The sequence below is a fragment of the Elephas maximus genome, chromosome 8 (assembly GCF_024166365.1).
Source record: "Elephas maximus indicus isolate mEleMax1 chromosome 8, mEleMax1 primary haplotype, whole genome shotgun sequence".
NCBI lineage: Eukaryota > Metazoa > Chordata > Mammalia > Proboscidea > Elephantidae > Elephas > Elephas maximus.
Window position 1 is genome coordinate 120,360,563 of NC_064826.1, and position 18,815 is coordinate 120,379,377.

The window sequence follows — 18,815 nt, forward strand, 5'->3', positions numbered from 1 at the left end:
GCATGCCCCCGCACCCAGCTCTTGACCTGCTCCCCGTTGAGCAGGCCCAGCCTGACAGGTGCAAGGCCGTGAGTCGTGGAGGGTCAGGGGTGCAGTGGCTCCAGGAGCTGGTATGAGGGGCCAGGCGGTTGCCTATGAGCTCCAAGGAGCAGGACCCTTTCCTGGGAAGGTGACAAATGTCTCTCCCAAGCAATTCTGGTTCTCTGGTCCTGACAACATGTCACAAACTCCCCAGCTGAAGCCAGCTTGGGAAATTCCAGGGAAGAGGAAATTTACCACGGGGGCAGGAACAGCTGGACCTTGGCTGGTAAGTCAGGTGTGGTATATGGCCCCCAAGGGCTACCTTGTGGGTGGTGGAGTCACTGCTGAACGACCCCCCACCCCCAAGAGGCAGTAACTCCAGGCAGGACCTTGCCCTGAGCACAAAGGAGGGGATCCAGCACAGCCCACATGAGGGAGTCTTTTAATAGAGGTCATACAGACAGGAGACACAACAGGCACCCGGCCCACACCACACACAGGCTCGGGAGCCCCAAGCCAACAGGATGCAATGGCTTTCCGCTCCCCACCCTGGGTTCTAGCCCACAGGGTGGACTCAGGAAAGGTGGTTTTAAAAAACAGGGCTGTACTTTCTTCACTTTCATGGAAAAGGGGATTTGGGAAGAGAGCAGAGACCCCACTCTCCTGCCTGGGGCTGGGCCTGGTCCCTCCTGGAGCTGTCTGCCCAGTGAGGACCTGAGAGCACATGGAAGTCCGGCTGCACAACGGGGGGCTTGCTCCCTTTAAACAGCTTTGTTCCTTCTTTCTCCAGCTTTTAGTGTTTGTACACTATGTACATTGTTGTGCTTCATAGTTAATCCCTTTCCCCCACCCTGAGCCTCTTGCCTGAAGCTTAGGGTGGGGCAGAGGGGCCAGGACACCACGGATGGGATGGTTGCGGGGAGCTCAGCCCTCTAAAGGCCAGTGTGCATGGTGCCAGATGAGGCTCCCAGTTCCAGGGGCTTCCCAGGAGCCACTATGCCCACAGGCCTGGTAGACAGCCAAGCCTTGCCGGCTCTGCCACGGTAATGGAGGAGTCACAACAGAAGGGTCAACGCTGGAATAAAATGCAGGGTGGGCAGGAGCAGGCATAGGTGGAGGGACGAGGCGGGGCCAGGGCAGGCACTGCAACAAAACCGTTTTAGTAGCAGGGAGCTGATGGAGGGGTGGGGAGGGCCCAGTTGCCCCAATGGCAACCCCTGACTGTTCACAGGGCCACTTCCTGTTCAAGGGCTAGGGCCAGGCAGCTGTGCGTGTGGAGGGGTGGAGCATGGGTGGGAGGCAGCCCGGCCCCGCTGGGCAGGGTTAACACAGGTCAGTTGTTCTCAAAGAGGGACAGCAGGTCATCGTTGCTGTTTGTGGGCAGGCCGGGTGGCCCCAGGTACGATAACAGCTCTTCGGGGTTGGTCAGTTCTGGGAGCAGCTGAGAACGAAGCAGACCATGTGAGCAGCTTTGCCTGTAGACCCTGCACCCTCCACGACCACCTCCACCACCCTCGTCACCCAGCTCCTTTGAACCAGTTGAAAAACTGACACGGCAGGGAGTATACTAAGGATCCGCCCGCCTAGACACAGGCCGTGCCCAAGGCCCTCATTGGTCTCCACGTGCTCGGGAGGGAAGGCATGTAGGCACATGCAACCTTCCCAAGGTCATGATTTTGTGATGAGGGAAGCAACTGAAGACAGAAACACCAGTAAACACACCTGTCCAAGGAGAACCCACTGCTCTTGTGTGCACAGACAGCACCCGGGACTGGGGAAGACGCCTGAAAGGTATCCTGTGGTGGTTGCAAGGCTAGAACCCCAGGGGCCTCTCACTGTCTGCTCTGACCAAAAACCAAACCAACCCCATTGCTGTCAAATCGATTCCGACTCATAGCAACCCTACAGGACAGAGGAGAACTGCCCCATAGGATTTCCAAGGAATGCCTGGTGGATTCCAACTGCCAACCTTTTGATTAACAGCCATTGCTCTTAACCACTACGCCACCAGGCTGCTCTGAGATGCTCTAATTTTTTATGTTGAACTTCAATGAACTTCTTTTGTCATGGTCAAGGTACAACTCAACGACAGTCTATCTGTCATTCTATACATGCAGTTTTGACTCATACGCCACCCATGTGATGGGAAAAAAGAGTTATCAAATCGATTTTTAGGAAAACATGTCCTCTGCTCAAAATCACTGAAAAACTGCAGGTACTGGGTCACAGCTGCACCATGTGGCTGACACTGCGCCCAGTCCCTGAGGTGAGGTGCTTGGACACAAACCCCTCAGGACCACACACTGGTCCCACGTAGCGCCCACTACTCCTGCAACTGCACAGACTAGAATCAACAAGCAGCAGTTACTCAACACTACCTGACAGGCTTTCCTTTTGGCTACACAGCTGCTGAGGAGTCACTGTCCTCCTTTCCATGCAGCATGTGGCCTCCAGTGCTTAAAAATGGAGGCTGTTTCCTACCCTTCCTGGGGCTGTCCTGGCTCTTACAGCTTCAAGCCACAGCTCCCCAGCTCCCATGCGCTCCCCAGTGTACAGTGGGGATGAGTGGGGCCTGGTACTCACATCCAGAGCTGGTTCTGGGGCCTCTCCAGCTGCAGAGATGCTGGTGGGCCCCATCACACTGGTGGTGGGGTTGAAGGCCAGCTCACTGCCAGGACCTGCACTTGCTTGGCCCAGGGGTGGCCGGGGTGGTGCGGGAGGGTTCTGATGGTGCAGCTGTGGCCCTGGGGGAGCTCCAAGGTTGGGGGTGTGCAGCCCCTGTGGCCCAGGGTTGTGGGCTGGGTCCAGGTGGCCCACTGGTGCCATCTGAGGAAGGAGAGGGGTAGTTGGTAGAACAGCCCAGGGCTCCCTTGGAAACGGGGCTTACCCTGTGCCGACTCTCTCAGCAGGGCCAGCCCAGCACTGACCTGGCCTGGGAGGCAGGAGGCAGGCTTCTCTGGAGTCAGGAGGCTGCTGGGAATGTCAGACTGGTAGGAGATGGGTGGTGGCCCCGGGGTGAACTCGGGAAGGGTTGGGGTGCTGCTGGGTGTGGAGGGAGGGAAGGAGTCGGGGAAATTCCCAGGTCCCAAGAAGCTGGAACCTGCAAGGAGAAAGTTGGGGTCCCATGTGAGGGCCCTGCAGAGTAATAGGCATTCCCTCGACTCGCTGGGAAAAGACTCAGGCCAGGATGGGAGGTGGCTGCCACATGGTGGGCTTGCGGCTGCCTGATGAACAATGCCACCACTTGGAACCGGGGGAACTGGCCTCACATTATTAGGAATGGAGAGCCCCAAGGGGCACCCCAGCCATCTTCACACGCACCCCACATGCAGGGGTCACAGCAGTCAGATCCCTGGGTGTTCTAGCAATGGCCACTAGCTCCCAACTGGAGAAAAAGATGGGAGGAGCAGAGCTAGTGTCTGAGGTGTGGCTGCCTGTGTCCCAAGGACTGGCCTTCACTGCTGCATCCCAGCCCCAGTCCCCGGCACCCAGCCAGACATGAACAGAGCAGGCAGCACCCATGGACTGTGGCTGAACACACGTATGAGGTGAGTGTTGGCCTGCACGAGTCCCCAAACACTCATGATGGCTACGCTCTCACAGGTGGGGCTCCAGCTGGAGAGGCTGAGCCAGGAGCCCTGGCCACCCGTGCCCTACTCACCCTGGCTGGGATAGTCACTGGGTGCAGAGCCTGAGGGGGGTTGCAGGGGAGTGCAGGGGGTGGCACTGGGGCCCAGGGCAGCGATCATCTCCATGACGCTGGGCATGAGCACATGGGCAGGGCTCACGGTGCGGCAGCGCTTCAGGACTGGCCCGTCAGGCTCCTCCTTCAGGTGCAGGTCAGGCTTCACGGGCACCGGCTTCCAGCTACACGTGGGGTCAATGGTAATCTCTTCATAGTCAGAGCTGGGGGGTGGGGTGGCAGCAGTCATCAGGGGCACTGCCTGCCTGCCACCACACCCACAGGCTCCAGGCAGACCCTCCTACCCAAACACCTATCACAACTAGGCTACTGTGCCCGGTAGGATATGCACGAAGCCTGCTGCCTGAATCCAGTCCCTTCCTCGGGAAACAGGCTAAAAAGGCTGTGTTCAGGCCAGGAGCCCACGGACACACACGGCCACGTCAGAGAGGAGGAGAATTACTTCTGGATGTAGATAAGGATCCCCAACATGTACTGGTCCACCTCCAGGCCCTCCAGCAATGCTGTCTTGCTGTGAAACAAACAAAAAGGACAGGCTCAGGATCTCATCCAGCCTTACTCTGGCAGGGACCACGGTCCCTCCACCTGTCTTATGGCGTGAGGGCCCTGCTTGGAGCCTCACTATCCTAGGCTGGGCAGTGAGCACAACAGCACGTGGCTTGCATAGTTCTTGAGGTTACTGGGAGAAGATGCCCACAGCAGCCTCTACAGATGGGTGATCCCTGCCCACCCCTAGGTCCCCAACAACTTGGTGCCATCTCTGAAATACTCACTTGCAGACAGGACACCTCCAAGTCCCCCGCTCGCAGTTGAGCTGCAGATACGACTCCAGATCGAAGCACTGCAAAAAGGTAGGGTGAAGGCACTGTGGGAGGCCTGCTTTCGTGCATCAGAGCAGTAAAACTAAGCCTGTAGGTGGGGGGCAGAGCAGGTGGGCTAGGGCCACCTCGACGGGGTGGCTGGGGCTGCCTCGACGGGGTGGCCTGGCCACAGGGCACACCCTTTGACCCAGCAACACCATTTTTAGTAACATATTACTTATTTACTTGCATGTCTGAAAAGACATGCATCAGACTTTCCACCGCAGCACGAGTTTAATAAACGCTGGAAACAACCAAACAGCCGTAACCAGTGACGATGTAATCGATGGTGGGCATCTGTGCCACAGGCACCACTGGCCAAGGAAAGGGGGTGGCAGCTGATGGTGTAGAACCACCTCCAGGACGTATTGTTCACAGAAACAATTAAGGCACAGATGGGTGCATATAGTATGCTGCCACTTACATAACCAAAAAGGGGGAGAGGGTGCTTAGTAACTGAGATGTACATGTCGCTCCTAGGATCTGAGGTGGAAAAAAGGCTCCACTGGGTATCCTTTACACTTTTTAAATTCTGATCCACGTGGACGTAATAGCTAACATAAAAGGTAGATTTAAAACAAGAAGCCCGGTCTGAGGGGCAAGGGCTGGGGGAACCAGGCCCACCCTGACATGGCCAGCTGATCTTGTCACTTGGTGGTCCCCACTCTTCCAGGCAAGGTGTGTCACAGACAGACAGAAGACAAGGAGCTCAGAATACACTCCTGCCCCTAGGGGATGAAGCTGACGCATTAGCTAAAATCACTTCAGCAAGGCTCGCGGTGCCACCCACCTGTATGTGCCGACAGTCGTGGCCGCGGGCAGGCAGCTGGATCCTGCGGAAGGTGATGGGGCACTTCAGGGACACCTTGATGGCTGTCTGTTCCACCCCGTCCTCTCCATTGGGCCCAGGCGTGCCTGGGATGGTGCCGCTGCTGAAGTTGCGTTTTACTGGGCAGACAGGGAAAGATGTCAGGGAAAACCCCTGAGATGGGGCAGCCCAGCAAGGATGCCACGCCCTGCTCCTCAACAAGCTCCCAAGGCCATGTGCATGCAGGAGTGCAGCTGACTAGTGCCGGCCCCAGTGAGCCGTCTGAGAGAGGAGTGTGCCCAGGTGAGGGTGGTACTCACTCTTAGTGACGCAGTGCTCAGCTGGCAGGAGGCGCTTCTTGATAAGGCCCTGCAGCACGGAGCGGACTGACGGGCGGTGCACCAGCTGCAGCACAAAGAGGTGGGACTGCAGGGGGGACGGGGAGCCTGTCAGGCACAGGCAGGGTGCTGGCTCTCCCCAGGCCAGGCTACCCCTGCAGACTGACCTGCCCCAGGTAGATGGGCCAGTTCATCTACCATGTATATGTCCTCCTGTTTGCTCAACCATTTCCTAACTCTCACCTCTCCATCAAGGCACAGTTAGGGCTGGGAAGGCTTCTGAACTGCCCCACAACTGAAATTCCCAGGGTCCCACTCAATGCCACAGCCCATTCCTTACAACCCAGGTTAACAGCATCTCCTTCTCTCCAATTCCAAGGTTGGCCTGTCATCTGGGCGCTCCTTTCAAATAGGGATTCGGAACCATTGGGGACTCGGGACCTCCTACTGTGCTTTCTCCAGTGTATAAGGCCCAGCCTGGTCTCTCACATGGCTACCTTGACCCACAGATCTAGTTACCTTAATTTAACAGGAAAACAGCTATGGTATGCTTCACAGCATCCCTCTTTTTAAAAGACCAGGAGAAAAGATTAATACATGGGCCAAAAAGTGGTATGAGAAGAACCCAGGCCCTCTTCCTTTCACAGTACCCCCCGCCTCCCCAGCTGAGTCGTGGGGTCTGGGCCTGGGCTGCCACGTCCCGAGGTCTGGGCCCAGCACTCACACAGCAGCAGGCCGTGACAGTGATCTGGATGGTGTTCCGGCCCGGCTGGCACACGTGCTTCAGGTAGAGGGGCTTGTGGGAGGTCTTGTTGTCCCCTCGCTCAATGGTGAGCGGTGTGGCATTGACGCTGACCTGCACAGATGCCGGCCAGTTGGTGTTCATCTGCCGGTCCTCATGGTGGTAGCACTTGAACTGCAGCTCAAGGTCGGGCCTACATCAGGGAGGAGGGAGAGACCAGGTAACTGAAGCAGATGCAGAGAAGACAGAGGTGGAGGAGGGAAGGGGCTGGTGAGCCAGAGATGGGCGGGCACTGGCAGGGGGCGAGGGGCTGGGACCACTCAAAGCCAAAAGATACAGACTAAGGGAGGGCACCTTGACTGGTGGGCACCTCACCTCAGCATCAGGGTTTTGTAGACGGAGTCCCGGAGCTGGAAGACGTGGTTGCTCACAGCCAGATTGTGCTGCAAGCGGAAGGGCTCCAGGACCACCCCGTCACGCACCGGGAAGGTCAGCCGCAGCTCATCACAAGGGCCATTTCCTGAGGGCAGAGGCCCCAGGCTGGCCATGAGTGGGGGAGCCATGGCTGCCCAGCGCCAGAGCAGTGCGCGCAGGGGCCCTGGCTCTGGGAGCTGCACTCCCAGCACCAGCGGCATGCCTCACAGCTGCTCAGGAAACGGGACAGGCTCGGGGGTGCAGCCTGCACTCCAATGCAGTGAATAGGCAGAGGAACACTCAAGGCCTGCCCTGCCAGGTGCTGCTTGGCAGGAATGAGCCATGCCATGTGTTTGGGGCAGGTCCAACGGTCACTTCCAACTGTAACGGAGCCTCTGCAGCCCCATGTTCCGTCCTGCTCTCAGTGCTTACCTGAGCATCCCCAAAACTATGATGGAGAATGGGCCCCCAAACGGGAAAGAAGGCATTTCCGGTGCCTTCCAAGAGCCTGGGAGACCAAGGAGTGGTGAGGGGCTACCTGCTCACCACCCGACTACTCCATTCGGGGTTTCAGGACCCCAACTTCTGCTGTCAAGGTCACCCAACACAAGGTTCTTAACCAGGACAGGCTTCAGGGGACTCACTGCCCCTGATAACACAAAGCATTCTGTGTCTGTGGGCATTTTTCTAGGGTGAAGACCCACAGCCTTGGGCACATTTGCAAAGAGGTCCATGAATAAAACATTAATGCAGGTTAAGGGCCGCTAAGGAGCCCTGGTGGCACAATGGTTAAGTGCTCAGCTGCTAACAGAGAAGCTGGTGGTTGAAACCCACCCAGTGGCTCCACAGGGAGAAGCCCTGGCGGTCTGCTCCTGTAAAGATTACCGTCTACAAACCTCTATGGGGCGGGGGGGACGGCTCTGCTTGGTCATACAGGGTCACTGTAAGTTGAAACCCACTTGATGGCACCTAACAACAATGCCCACTACTCAAATTCTGTCTTAAAGAGATGGAATTCCTGACTTCTCTCAGGGTGCTCACGGCCCAGGAGACAAGCAGCCATCCCACCTCGGAGAAACTTGCAAGATTTTGTTCTGGGGTCATGAAACCGCCCCCTTATCTTCCTGGCCCATCTGCCCTGTCACTGCTACTCTGAGGACGGACTCACCAGAGGGGGTGGGGTGCAAGGAGCTCACGTTGGGCTTGAGGTCAGGCAGGAAGGGGGACTTGACGTCCTGGCTTGGAGACATGTAGGGGACGCTGCTGCTGGGGGTCATCGGCGGCGTGGGGTTCCCCGGCAGCGGGGAACTGGGGTAGCCGGGTATGGAGCGGGCGGGCTGCAAGGAGGGAGCAAAAAAAAAAAAGTGCAGAACGGTGGGGTGGGCGTTTGTACAAGGGAAACCCTGGGAATGATGACCATGGGGTGCCTGGCTGGGCCCGCACTGCCTGTCAGCTCGAGGGCTGGTTGAGCTGCAGTGGGTGGTCCCTTTCCTTGCACCCGCCCTTGAGCCACATGCCCTTACCCCACTCAGGCTTGGCTGGCTGTAGCTGAAACTCCCTCCATTGAAGCTGGTGTTCTGCCCACTGAACTGGTCTGTGGACTGCAGGAGAGAAAACCGCGAGCGGCCTGCAATTAGAGCATGCCCCGCCTCCCACTTAGATAGACCCACCCTGGACTCAAACCCGGGACTGACCCGCCTTCACGGATTGGCCCTGGCCTTATTTTCTTCATTAGGTTTTCTTTGCATTTTCCAAATAACCTATAAGGAACACATACTAACTCATGACTGAAAAAAATACTACACAACAGAGGGGAGCCCACATGGCAGAGGGGCTCCCGGGTGAGAGGGAAGTGTGAGAAGTGTTACAAAGACACAAATGGCCCCGTGGACACTTCCCTCACGGGTCTGAGGCTCCTGGCAGATGGTGACAGTGTAGGGAGGCCCCCCAGGTGCTCCAACAGGGGCACTGCATTGTGCCTGGTGTTCCATGGGCACGGGCTGGCGCCAGGGTCCCAACCACAGTCCTCTCAGGGGGCTTTAGCTCTTTGGCAGCAAAAAGAGGAGACGAAGCTCTCTTCCTCAAGGACCTGTGAGTGGCCTGCATGCCTGCCTGCCGCCTCCATACCAAATTCCCAAGAGGCACATAGCCTCAGAGGGGCATTCAGCTCCAGTCCAAGTCCCTCCCTACAGCCACCCGTGCTGTGTCAGGATCTCTGATGAAGCTCCTGGCTGTTGTCTCCTGCTCCTAAACATGCACATGGGCTCCCACCCCACCCAGCCAGGAGGGGAAGGTGTCTCAAGGTCACCTCTACCTCCTGCACACCTGACTCGGGGCTCCTACCTTGTAGTGCAGTGCTGTAGGGCCAGGGGCAGAAAGGTACTGCCCCATGCCCTGCTGCAGGGGCAGCCTGTGCCCAGGGTATGAGGGAGAGGGTGCAGGGGGCTGCCCAGGACTGGGAGCAAACTGGGCAGCACTGGGTCCATACTGGCCTCCTTGCAGGTACTGCTGCCCTGGATACACCTGAGAAAGGAAAAGAGGCAGACAGATGGCAGGGGAAGAAAGAATGGGTGTCAGAGGGAATGAGTGTGTTGGACCAGGGCTCCCGGCTCTGGAAGCTCAAAAGCACCAGTGACGGGGACTCTCTCCACTTGGGGGGTCTGCTACAGGGATGGCTTTCTGCCACACAGGAAGCCTGACCTTGCCAAACGGAAGGGGTTCTGAGGTCACCCCGGCTGCCGACACATACTCACCTCATTGGAGTAGACTCTTTTGACCCCTTGTCGGGGCAGCGGCTGGGCCTGGGAGGGCCCAGGGTGTGTGTGCTGGGGCAGGCGCTGCCCTCCGTATAGGGGTGTCATCCCCACTGCCCGGCTAGGGTTCATGCCCATGGGGGAGAGGCCGGAGGGGCCTATCACCGCCCCCATGCTGGGAGGGCTTATGCCGGGGGGCACGGTGGGCCCCCGGGGACCTCCGTGCTGCAGAAACTGGCTGTTAAAAGATTGTCCGGCCCCCATCTGGGAAGAGGAGAGACAGGACTCATCCCAGGCCCCTGGGCCGCCCAGCCTCCACTGTGATGGTGCCACCCTCTCTCCAGGCTCTCCCATGGCAAGGTCCCCAGTGCCTCCTCCCAGCTCCATGCCCCTCCCACCTACCACCATGCCCACTAGCCCCATCTTCATCAGCCCCAGGACACTCTGTTCACATCTGAGTCCCTGAAGACTTTGGGGAGGGAGGGGTCTTCCACCTGGGCCCCCTGCCTTGCGGAGGGCCCCTCTCTCCCAGTGGCTTGTTGGGGGCACCTCACCGCTCCATACTGGCTCAACTCCTGGGTCTGCTTCTCCTGGAGAGCAGCCACCGTGGCTGTGGCTGTGGCGGTGGCAGTGGCTGCAGCGGCAGCCACAGCAGCAGCAGCGGCGGCCTGAGTGAAGTCAGTGGAGGGCCGGGTCGCGTGGGAGGGGAGGCCCAGGCCCCCGGGGCCACTTGGGCCACCTGCATACCTGCAGGACACACAGAATAGCAAACTGCCCTGCCTGTCACCCAAAGGCCAGACCCAAGTGCACAAGGTGGGAGTGTGGGGACGGCACTAACAGGGAGCCCCATTCTTTCCCAAAGCCCCTTTATTGTTGCTGCAGCAGCCAGCAGGAGAGGCAGATTCAACAGCCAGCAAGTCAGCACGACACAGTTCCGAGGTGGCCACCAAGTTCAAGCACCGCACCTAGAAGGCTCCTCGAATACCTGCTGGAGGGGAGGACCCTGCGTACCCAGTGGTGAAGCCGGGCCCCCCGGGGTAGCCCCCGCGGCCATACACCCCCTGCTGCACGTAGCCCTTGTTGGTGCTGCCCTCGGCAAATGCCTGCTGCCCAAGGAACTGCGGTGAATTCAGGGCGGGGCTGCCGCCTGCCATGCCGGGCATCATGGAGCTACTGGAAGGGTTCCCTCCAGGGCCCATGGCGCTCCCCAAGACCTGTGAGGAAATAAGACACACTCACACTACAGACAACCACCAAAGGGAATCGTCCAAATAGCTCACTTCAAGTTGTGGCTCTAAGGTACTAGAAGTGCCAGAGGCTGGGGAGGGAGGGGAAGAGGGCAGGGGAGGCCGGGTCTGCTGTATCAGTTGAAAGATACGAGAAAAAAAGTTCCACGGCAAGTGCTGAAGGAGAACGAGCATACTGGGACCTCAGAGTCTCAGGAAGCTCAGTCTTCACTCTCAGCCCCACCCCCCGCCAGTCCCCAAGAGACAGGCTGCGCTTGGGGGCGGGCACCTAGGTGTGAGGTGCTTACCTGACTCTGGGATGTGTTGCTAACTCCCCACACGGTGGTTACCACAGAGAGCGATCCTGCAGGCTGGTTGGCGCTTTGTTGCCAAGGCACAGACTCATATGCAAATGAACCATCACTGCAGGAAAAGATATGGGTGAGGCCCCCACCAGACAATGACAGCAAGGAGGTAGGACCCACAGTCGGATGGGTCCTCCCAGGGCAGAGGAGCATCTCCCCACCCAGACCCCCACCCCCAAATGAGCAGCCAGGAGCTGGCACTCACCCGTGTGGTGCGGGGGGAAGGGCGGGTTTCATGGGGTTCATGGGGTTCATGGGCCACGGAGCAGCCCCAAGGCAGGGTCTGCGGCGGGATGTAGCTGCCCTCGATGGTGCTTATCTGGCTGCTGGAACAGGAGGGAAGAGACTGTTAGTCGAGATGCAGCTGTGGCCTGGGATGCTGCAGACACCTGGCAGTCCTGCCTCTTCATGGTGAGCCTCCACCACCACCCAACGCCTTTCAAGGGTGGAGGGGCCAGCAGCCATCAAGCACAGTCCCTTCCTTTGCCAACCTGGGGCCAGGGCTGGGCAAACTGGGACTGCAGGGCCATGCTCAGGGTGTCAGGGCAGCCCAGGAACCTGGCATCCTGCCAGCCTGCCTGCCACCTGGCAAACGTAGCCCAGAAGTTAGCATTAACCCTTTCTAGGCCAGGCCCTGCCACCTCATGCTCCAGGAACAGCCCTGGAAATAGGTGTTCTGATTCCCACACTCTTCCTCCACACAAAGGCCTTCCCACTGGCTTACGTGATATGCATATAATGCATATAAAGCAAGGGGAAATCCCGGCAACTCTCAAGAGAATCCATGAGGTAAGAGGGGGCCGAATTGGAAGGAACTCCCATCAGAAGGTCCAGGAGGTAAAGGCCAAGGTGGGGGGGAGGAAGGAGCATCACCAGGTAGCTGGGAGGGGCCCAGCTCAGGTGGGACAGACCCCAAGGCAGCTCTGGAGGCTGGGGTAGGGGGGGAGGCCAGGTCAGAGGGTGGGCGCAGAGTGTGGGGTCAGGGCATGGTGTCATGTAGGGGAGACCAGCAGGGTGCAGCCCATCAGACCCAGCCCTCTCCCTCTCTGTGCTGTCCTCCCCTCTGCAGGGGTAGCCAGGGAGCTGTGGCTTGAGACCACACCCCAACACACTGGGAGGTCAGGACGAGGCAGGGTCTGGTGACTGTGGCCTCTCCCAGAGGTGGGCAGAGGATGCCCACACACAGGCCACAGTGTAGGGACCCACACAGAGTCTACGGGTAGGGAGTCAGCAGGCATCCACAGGACACAGCGAGCAGCCTAGGGCCCAAGATCGGAGCAGCACACTGTTCATAATGCTGACTACCTGGGCCGACAGGGCCAGAGGAATAGCAAGGACTTGCGAGCCAGGGTGCAAGGCGGACAGTAGGACAGGGGGTCACAAGGATCCTGTGTGGGTCACCCTGCTCTCCTAGAACTGCAGCATGCTGCTGTTAGCAGGAGCCTTCTCACCATGTGTTTATTAGTTCACTCACCATTTCAGTGACAAGAGAACTGAGGGACAGGAGGCAAGAGGCCTACCCAAGGCTGCCCACCCTGGCAAGAGCAGGACCCCCACCTGCAAGCTTCTTCTGGGTGTCAACACCCTCCTACAACCTGGGTATCAAAACCCTCCTGCACAAGCAGACCCTCTGCCCACTCTGTCTAGGTACTGCCTTGTCACCAACTGGTGGTGCGCTTGCTGGCACTGCCTGGGCCTTGACTCAACCCAGGACCATGCCTAGGTACAAGGACTGCCCCCTCACCTCTGCCAGGTCTAACCAGAGTCAAGGCTTTGTTGCTGCTGTTGTGCCCTACCCCACACGCAGATACAGCAGAGCCCTGGCTGCAGGCTGTAGGGCTTCCATCCTGTCACCTGGGTGGCCAGGGATGGGAGAAAAGGCGACCAACTAGGCAAGACCAAACCAAAACCAAACCCAGTGCTGTCGAGTTGATTCCGACTCATAGTGACCCTATAGCAAGAGGGAGCTGGAACCCAGGAACTCAGGAGCCAATAACTGGCCAGCTTCACACAGGAAGCGGGAGAGCCCACCTCACACCAGCCCCCTGCTCTGGGAATTCCAGTGAGCCAGGGTAGTCCGCAAGCACTCTCAGATGGCCCAGCAGACTCAGCTCCCCTCACCCGGGCCCTGCCCAGCCAGTCCTCCTGGAGTTGAGGGAGGGAAGGAAGGAAAGCAAACAGCAAAGGAGCTATGAAAAGGGTGGCAAAAAGATAGAGGGGCAGGCAAGGTAATTTGCACAAGGTGCACCCAGAGGTGTCCTGCCTGGGAAGCAGAAAAACCAGGGGCTGACAGCTCCACGCTGGACAGAAGCAGGCCCATCTGGCCTGGGTACTGGGATGGCCACTGAGCAAGGAAAGCCTCCCGGATGGTGACACTCAGGGTGGGGGAGGAACCTGCCAACCATAGACACTCCTCTCAGGCCTACTGGGTCAGGCCTATAGCAACAGTGCAGGGTTTCAAAGCATATTATGTAGCTATGGTAATCAAGACAGTGTGGTACTGGCAGAGAGACAGATCAAAAGGAACAGAGCTGAGAACCCAGGTGTACACCCACACAAACATGCCCAGCCGATACTTGACAAAGGTGCAGAAGTGAGTCAATGGAGGAAGGGTAACATTTTCAACAAACAATGCAGGTGCAAATGGACATCCACAGGTGGAAAAAAAAAACAAAACAGAACTTTGACATAACTTCACAGTTTACACAGAAATTAATGTAAAATAGAGCATAGATTTCAATGTAAACTGCAAGTCTATAAAACTTCCAGAAAAATATATAGAACAAAAACTTCAGGAAAAAGGGCTAAGCAAAGAGTTCTTATATTTGATACCAAAAGCACAATCTATAAAATAAAAAATTGATAAACTGAACTTCATCAACATTAAAAACTTTTGCTCTGCAAAAAGTCTGTAAAGAGAATGAAAAGCTACAGACTGGGAGAAAATATTTGCAAACCACATATCTGACAAATGACTAGTATCTAGAATATATAAAGAATTCTCAAAAACTCAACTTTAAAAAAAAGTGATCCAATTACAAAATGGGCAAAAGACATGAACAGACATGTCACTGAAGATAGCAAATGAGCAATGAATAGATCACCAGCCATAAGGGAAATGCAAATTAAAATCACAGTGACACAACTGTCAGGTTGGCTAAAATTAGAAAACACTGACAGCCGATGATGGCCAGGATGCAGAGGGACAGGATCCCTCACACACCACTGGTGGGAATGCAAAATGGTAGTCACCCTGGCTAACAGTTTAGCAATTTCTTATAAAACTAAACATGCAACTACCATTCAACCCAGCATACTGCATTCCTGGGCATTTATCCCAGAGAAATGAAAACTATGTTACAAAAGCCTGCACAAAAATGTTCATAGTAGCTTCATTCATAACAGCCAAAAAAATGTAAACAATCTAGATGTCCTTCAGTGGGTGAATGGTTAAACAACTATGCCAAATCCATACCACCCACAAAAAGGAACAATCCCTAGAGAATTATGGTAGGAGTAAAAAGCCAATTCCAAAAGCTTACATACATGATTCAATTTATTTAACATGGTTGAAATGACAAAATCATAAATGAGAATAGATTAGAAGTTGCCAGGGATGAGGGAGTGGGTTAGGAGGGAAGTGGGTGTGGAGGGATTCCTGTGGTGATGGAAATGTTTCATAACTTTACTGTATCAAGGTTAACGTCCTGGCTGTGATAATTTACTATAGAGGCAGTCCCCGGGTTCCAAATGTCCTACACCCTGTAGTTACAAACCGGCCCTCCTAAAGCCTATATTAAAAATTCAAAGTACTGACAAACAAACGTACGAGGCTCGTAACAACAAAAGGGCGATACTTTGTCATGTGCATCAAAACATTATTATTATTACCGTATTCTTACATTAAAGATGTTTTAGTTTATATGGAAGTGTTGAACTTTTTTTATGTACAGAAAAGTACACCATATGCTATGTACTAAGGTGAACATTTGACTGACTTTAAATATGAACCATACCTACCTTTGCCAATTTACATACGAATTCGACTTAAAACAAGTTTAGGAACAGAACTCGTTCGTAATCCGGGACTGCCTGTATTTTTGCAAACGTCACCACTGGGGGAATATGGGTAAAGGGTACAAGGGATCTATGTTAAGAGAAAGATTTCTTACAACTGTGTGTGAATCTATTACTACCTTAAAATAAAAAGTTAATTTAAAATAAAAAAAATTAAAGGGAAAACAAAAAAACCACCACCAGCCCTCTTTCTGAGGGTGGCCCCATGACAACCCCTACCCCCACAGAGCCAACTTTGCTGTCCCAAGATGCCAAGGGGTGGGAAACAGTCATGAAGGCTGGCAGCACCCCTGCCACCCAGGCTAAAGGAACTGAAGGTGGCTGCCTCCCCTCAGATCTAGGATGTGGCATCAGAGTCACCAAAAGGACTGATAACAACAGACTGCTTAGCCACATCCCCTGATTCAGTGGGACTGGGTGGGGCCCAAGATTTGCATTTATAACAAGATTCCGGGTGATGTGGCTGGCCCAGGGACTCCAGTTTGAGAGCCCAAGAGAACAGGGGGGAGGGAGTCAGAGCAGGTGTCAAGTGGAGCCTGACAGCGCAGGTCACATGGATCTGGGGACTTCCTCCCCCACTGCTCTCTGCTATGCATACAAGACCACAAACACTTCCAGTTCCCCTGGCTCCGGCTTCTCACTCTGATCTCCTGCTCTGTAGGTCTGTGACCCTCCTTCTGACCTAAAGGGAGAGATGTCCATGAGTGCTGACTCCTTCCCTCCTTGGCCTTAGAAAGGCAGCACTGGGAATAAGCCTGGAGTCTGTGAGACCACTGCCTGCCTGAAGACAGGAATGCTGCGCCCCCTGCGGCTTTCCGCCCCATCGTCCCTGTGCACCAGGGGCCAGCTAGGACCCCTCAGCAAGCTTCCCTGGCATGAGGTCAATCTAGAAGGCCACACAGTGTTCTCAGAACTCACCACACATGCCCCCTTGATTGGGAGCCCCAGAGCAGGCGTAACCCAAAGTTCTGCGTGTAGACCAAAGGCAGAAGTTAGTGTGGGTCCCACCGAAGGCCCAGTATCACACTCTTCCAAGCCTCTCCAGCCTCCACTCCACTCCAGTTCTTTGCATGCTTGGCTAGCTAGGAACAGCCACAGCATCCCATTTGGCAAGCTAGAGGGCCCAGGGAAGGCTGACTCCCAGGAAAGCAACCCGTGGCAGCCCCTTCTCACCAGTCAGAGAACCAGGGACACGCCCCACCACAGGGGACACTGGGGACCAAAGGATCCGACAAACAGGCTCTGGAGTGGAGCAGGAACAGGGGCACCTGGTGCTAAAGTAAGGACACCAGGGTCCTCATCTGCACAGGCAACTGTGACTCCTGCCTCCTTACCTGGGAGGCCACAGCATTTACTGGCATTAAGTGTTGGGCTAAGTCAGGGTACTGGAGTTCCACAAAAAATTACAGAAATAAACATTTGTGAATTGTCCAGGTGTGGGACGTTTCAGTGACTGGCTGATGGAGCCAGGGTAATCTGGCTGTTTTGCTACCCTGGGCCTCAGCTTACTAGTGTTTACAATGAGGTCAGTGGTTGCCACCCTCCTCTCCTTGCTGGGCCTGAGGAGGGAATGAGGACTCATGACTATCTTGCATGTCACTCCAGCCCTTGTCAGCCAGGTGCCTGTCCTGGACAGAAACAGCAGTGTACACTCCCGGGTGAGGCCTAGCTGCCCCTTGGAAATCAGTCCCAATGTCCAGTGCCCTAAGGTAAAGTTCAGATGCCCTCACTGTTCCTAAGTTTTACCTTTTTCAAGCTCGAAAGGGTGCCCTCCAGGTCTAGCACCCAGGATTTGGTAAGTAAGGCTGTCTGTGTTCACCTGCCTGGGTCCACCTCAGTTACAGATGGAGTCACATATTCTGTTCATGCCCTGGTGAAATCCTCTCCAAATCACAGGAGGTAACAACACTGTCACTGATGCTACTGTAACTACTTGAAAGAGGGCAATCCGGGGCACGCCGCCCTGAGGCCTGGCCTTCGGGATCGCAGAGCTGGAAAAGGGAGTTCCCCACCAGAGCCAGGCGAGCCTGAAAGGTGAGCTCAGGCCAGCCGGCGCTGCACTTCCTCGGTGCCCATGAGGAGGCCCCGGCGGGTCTCCGCGCTGCTCTGTGAAGCGCGGAAATGGGACTGCGGGAAGGCACCGCACGGGCGATGTCGCCGGGCCAGAATCCAGTAGAGACCCCGGTAAGGCCGGGGCTGGGGCGAAGGCCGAGTTTCGGCCTTAGCACTGGTCGGAAGGATCCCGTGTGCGTACCTACATGCCTGGTGCTAGAGCCCCCAACAAAAGCTCAGGTAACGGCGACGGGACGACCCCGACGCCCACCAGGGCCGCATCTGCCCGAGACCACCGACGGGGACGCGGAACGGTGCTCCTAAGCCAGGTGCCCGCACGTCGGCAGGTGGGCAGCAAACCCTCGCCTTCCCAGCCCCGACCTGGGCGGCCCACCGTCCTCACATCTGGTCACATCTGGCCAGGTAGCGAGGCTGGCCCGTGTCCCCGTGGTCCTGCCGAATCGGACCGACAGCTCGGGCCGGGCCAGCACCTCCTCGCGGGGGGCCGTCCGCGCCTCCTTCCGCCTGCCAGCTGCGCTAGGGGAGCACCGGGCGCCGAGCGGGCAGGTGGGCGCCAGCCCCCGCCCGCATCTGCCGCCACCAGGCGACCCTTGGCGCCGCGGCCGGGCAACCCCGGCCCGGCCTCCCGCCCGCCGCCGCCGGCCGCTCACCTGTGCGCGCCCGACGCGGCCCGCGTGCCCCCGGGGCCCGGCCGCCCGCCGCCGTGGCTCCCGCTGCCCACCGCTCCATGCACTCAGCCCGCACGCCGCGTCGCCCGCCGCCCCGCGCCCGGGGGCCGCGCCGCCTGCTCCATCGCTGTCGCCGCCCGGTGCACAATGGAGCCGCGGCTGCCCTTCGCATGCATGACGCCGCGCCCCGCCCTCGGCAGGCCGGAGCAGCCGATGCCCGAGCGCGCGGGGGGGGCGGAGAAGGCCGGGCCAGAGGCGGTGCGCGAGGCGGGACGCGGGCGGAGACCGACCGTCCGCACCTTTCCGCGCTTCTGCAGGGGGCCGTGCTCTCGGGCCGGCGGGGCCTGGGGGCGCGGGGCAGGACGGAGCCTGGGGGACGGAGGAAGCGCTGGGCCTCGAGGGGCGGGCGGGCCGGAGCCTGGGGGAAGGGCGGGGCGCAGGGGAGGGGTGGGGCGCTGGGGCTGGGGGCCCGGAAGGGGCCTGGGGGAAGCGCGGGGCGGGGGGCTGGGCAGGTGGTGGGAGGAGGTGTAGGTGTGGGGTGCCTCCCCTGCCCTGGCGGACACAGCCCCCCGAGCGGCCCCGACGGCGCTTGGGGTTGGGCAGTGGCCAGCCGGTGCTGTGACCACAGTCCCTGGGCCGGTCTGGTGGCTTCGCCCCTCCGGCCTCTCGGAGAGTCCTCTGCTCAGCAAGCACTGGTGAGCGCGCCTCCTGCGCCAGGCCCGGGTGTAGGCAACAGGACACAGCTGGGAGCACGACGACGGACTGCC

At 57.5% G+C, this 18,815-nt stretch overlaps 1 protein-coding gene across 3 annotated transcripts; it reads right to left on the bottom strand.

The window, feature by feature from the left end:
* Nucleotides 1–444: 444 nt before the first annotated feature.
* ZMIZ2 (zinc finger MIZ-type containing 2) lies at nucleotides 445–18,135 on the bottom strand. Of its 3 annotated transcripts, none has more exons than XM_049894778.1 (19): nucleotides 18,031–18,135; nucleotides 11,436–11,556; nucleotides 11,174–11,288; nucleotides 10,651–10,853; nucleotides 10,194–10,386; nucleotides 9,640–9,903; nucleotides 9,230–9,409; nucleotides 8,410–8,487; nucleotides 8,055–8,223; nucleotides 6,848–6,992; nucleotides 6,455–6,665; nucleotides 5,713–5,818; nucleotides 5,375–5,532; nucleotides 4,498–4,565; nucleotides 4,167–4,235; nucleotides 3,683–3,927; nucleotides 2,949–3,121; nucleotides 2,605–2,847; nucleotides 445–1,462 (listed from the first exon to the last, which is right to left on the bottom strand). In XM_049894778.1, exons 2-19 carry the CDS (start codon nucleotides 11,483–11,485, stop codon nucleotides 1,355–1,357), a joined length of 2,778 nt encoding a protein of 925 aa, XP_049750735.1. In that variant the 5' UTR covers nucleotides 11,486–11,556; nucleotides 18,031–18,135; the 3' UTR covers nucleotides 445–1,354. The 3 variants fall into 3 exon arrangements, with proteins under 3 accessions (XP_049750735.1, XP_049750737.1, XP_049750738.1); XM_049894780.1 differs by having other exon boundaries at nucleotides 11,436–11,553; nucleotides 18,031–18,119; XM_049894781.1 differs by lacking the exons at nucleotides 445–1,462; nucleotides 2,605–2,847 and having other exon boundaries at nucleotides 3,028–3,406.
* Nucleotides 18,136–18,815: the final 680 nt, after the last annotated feature.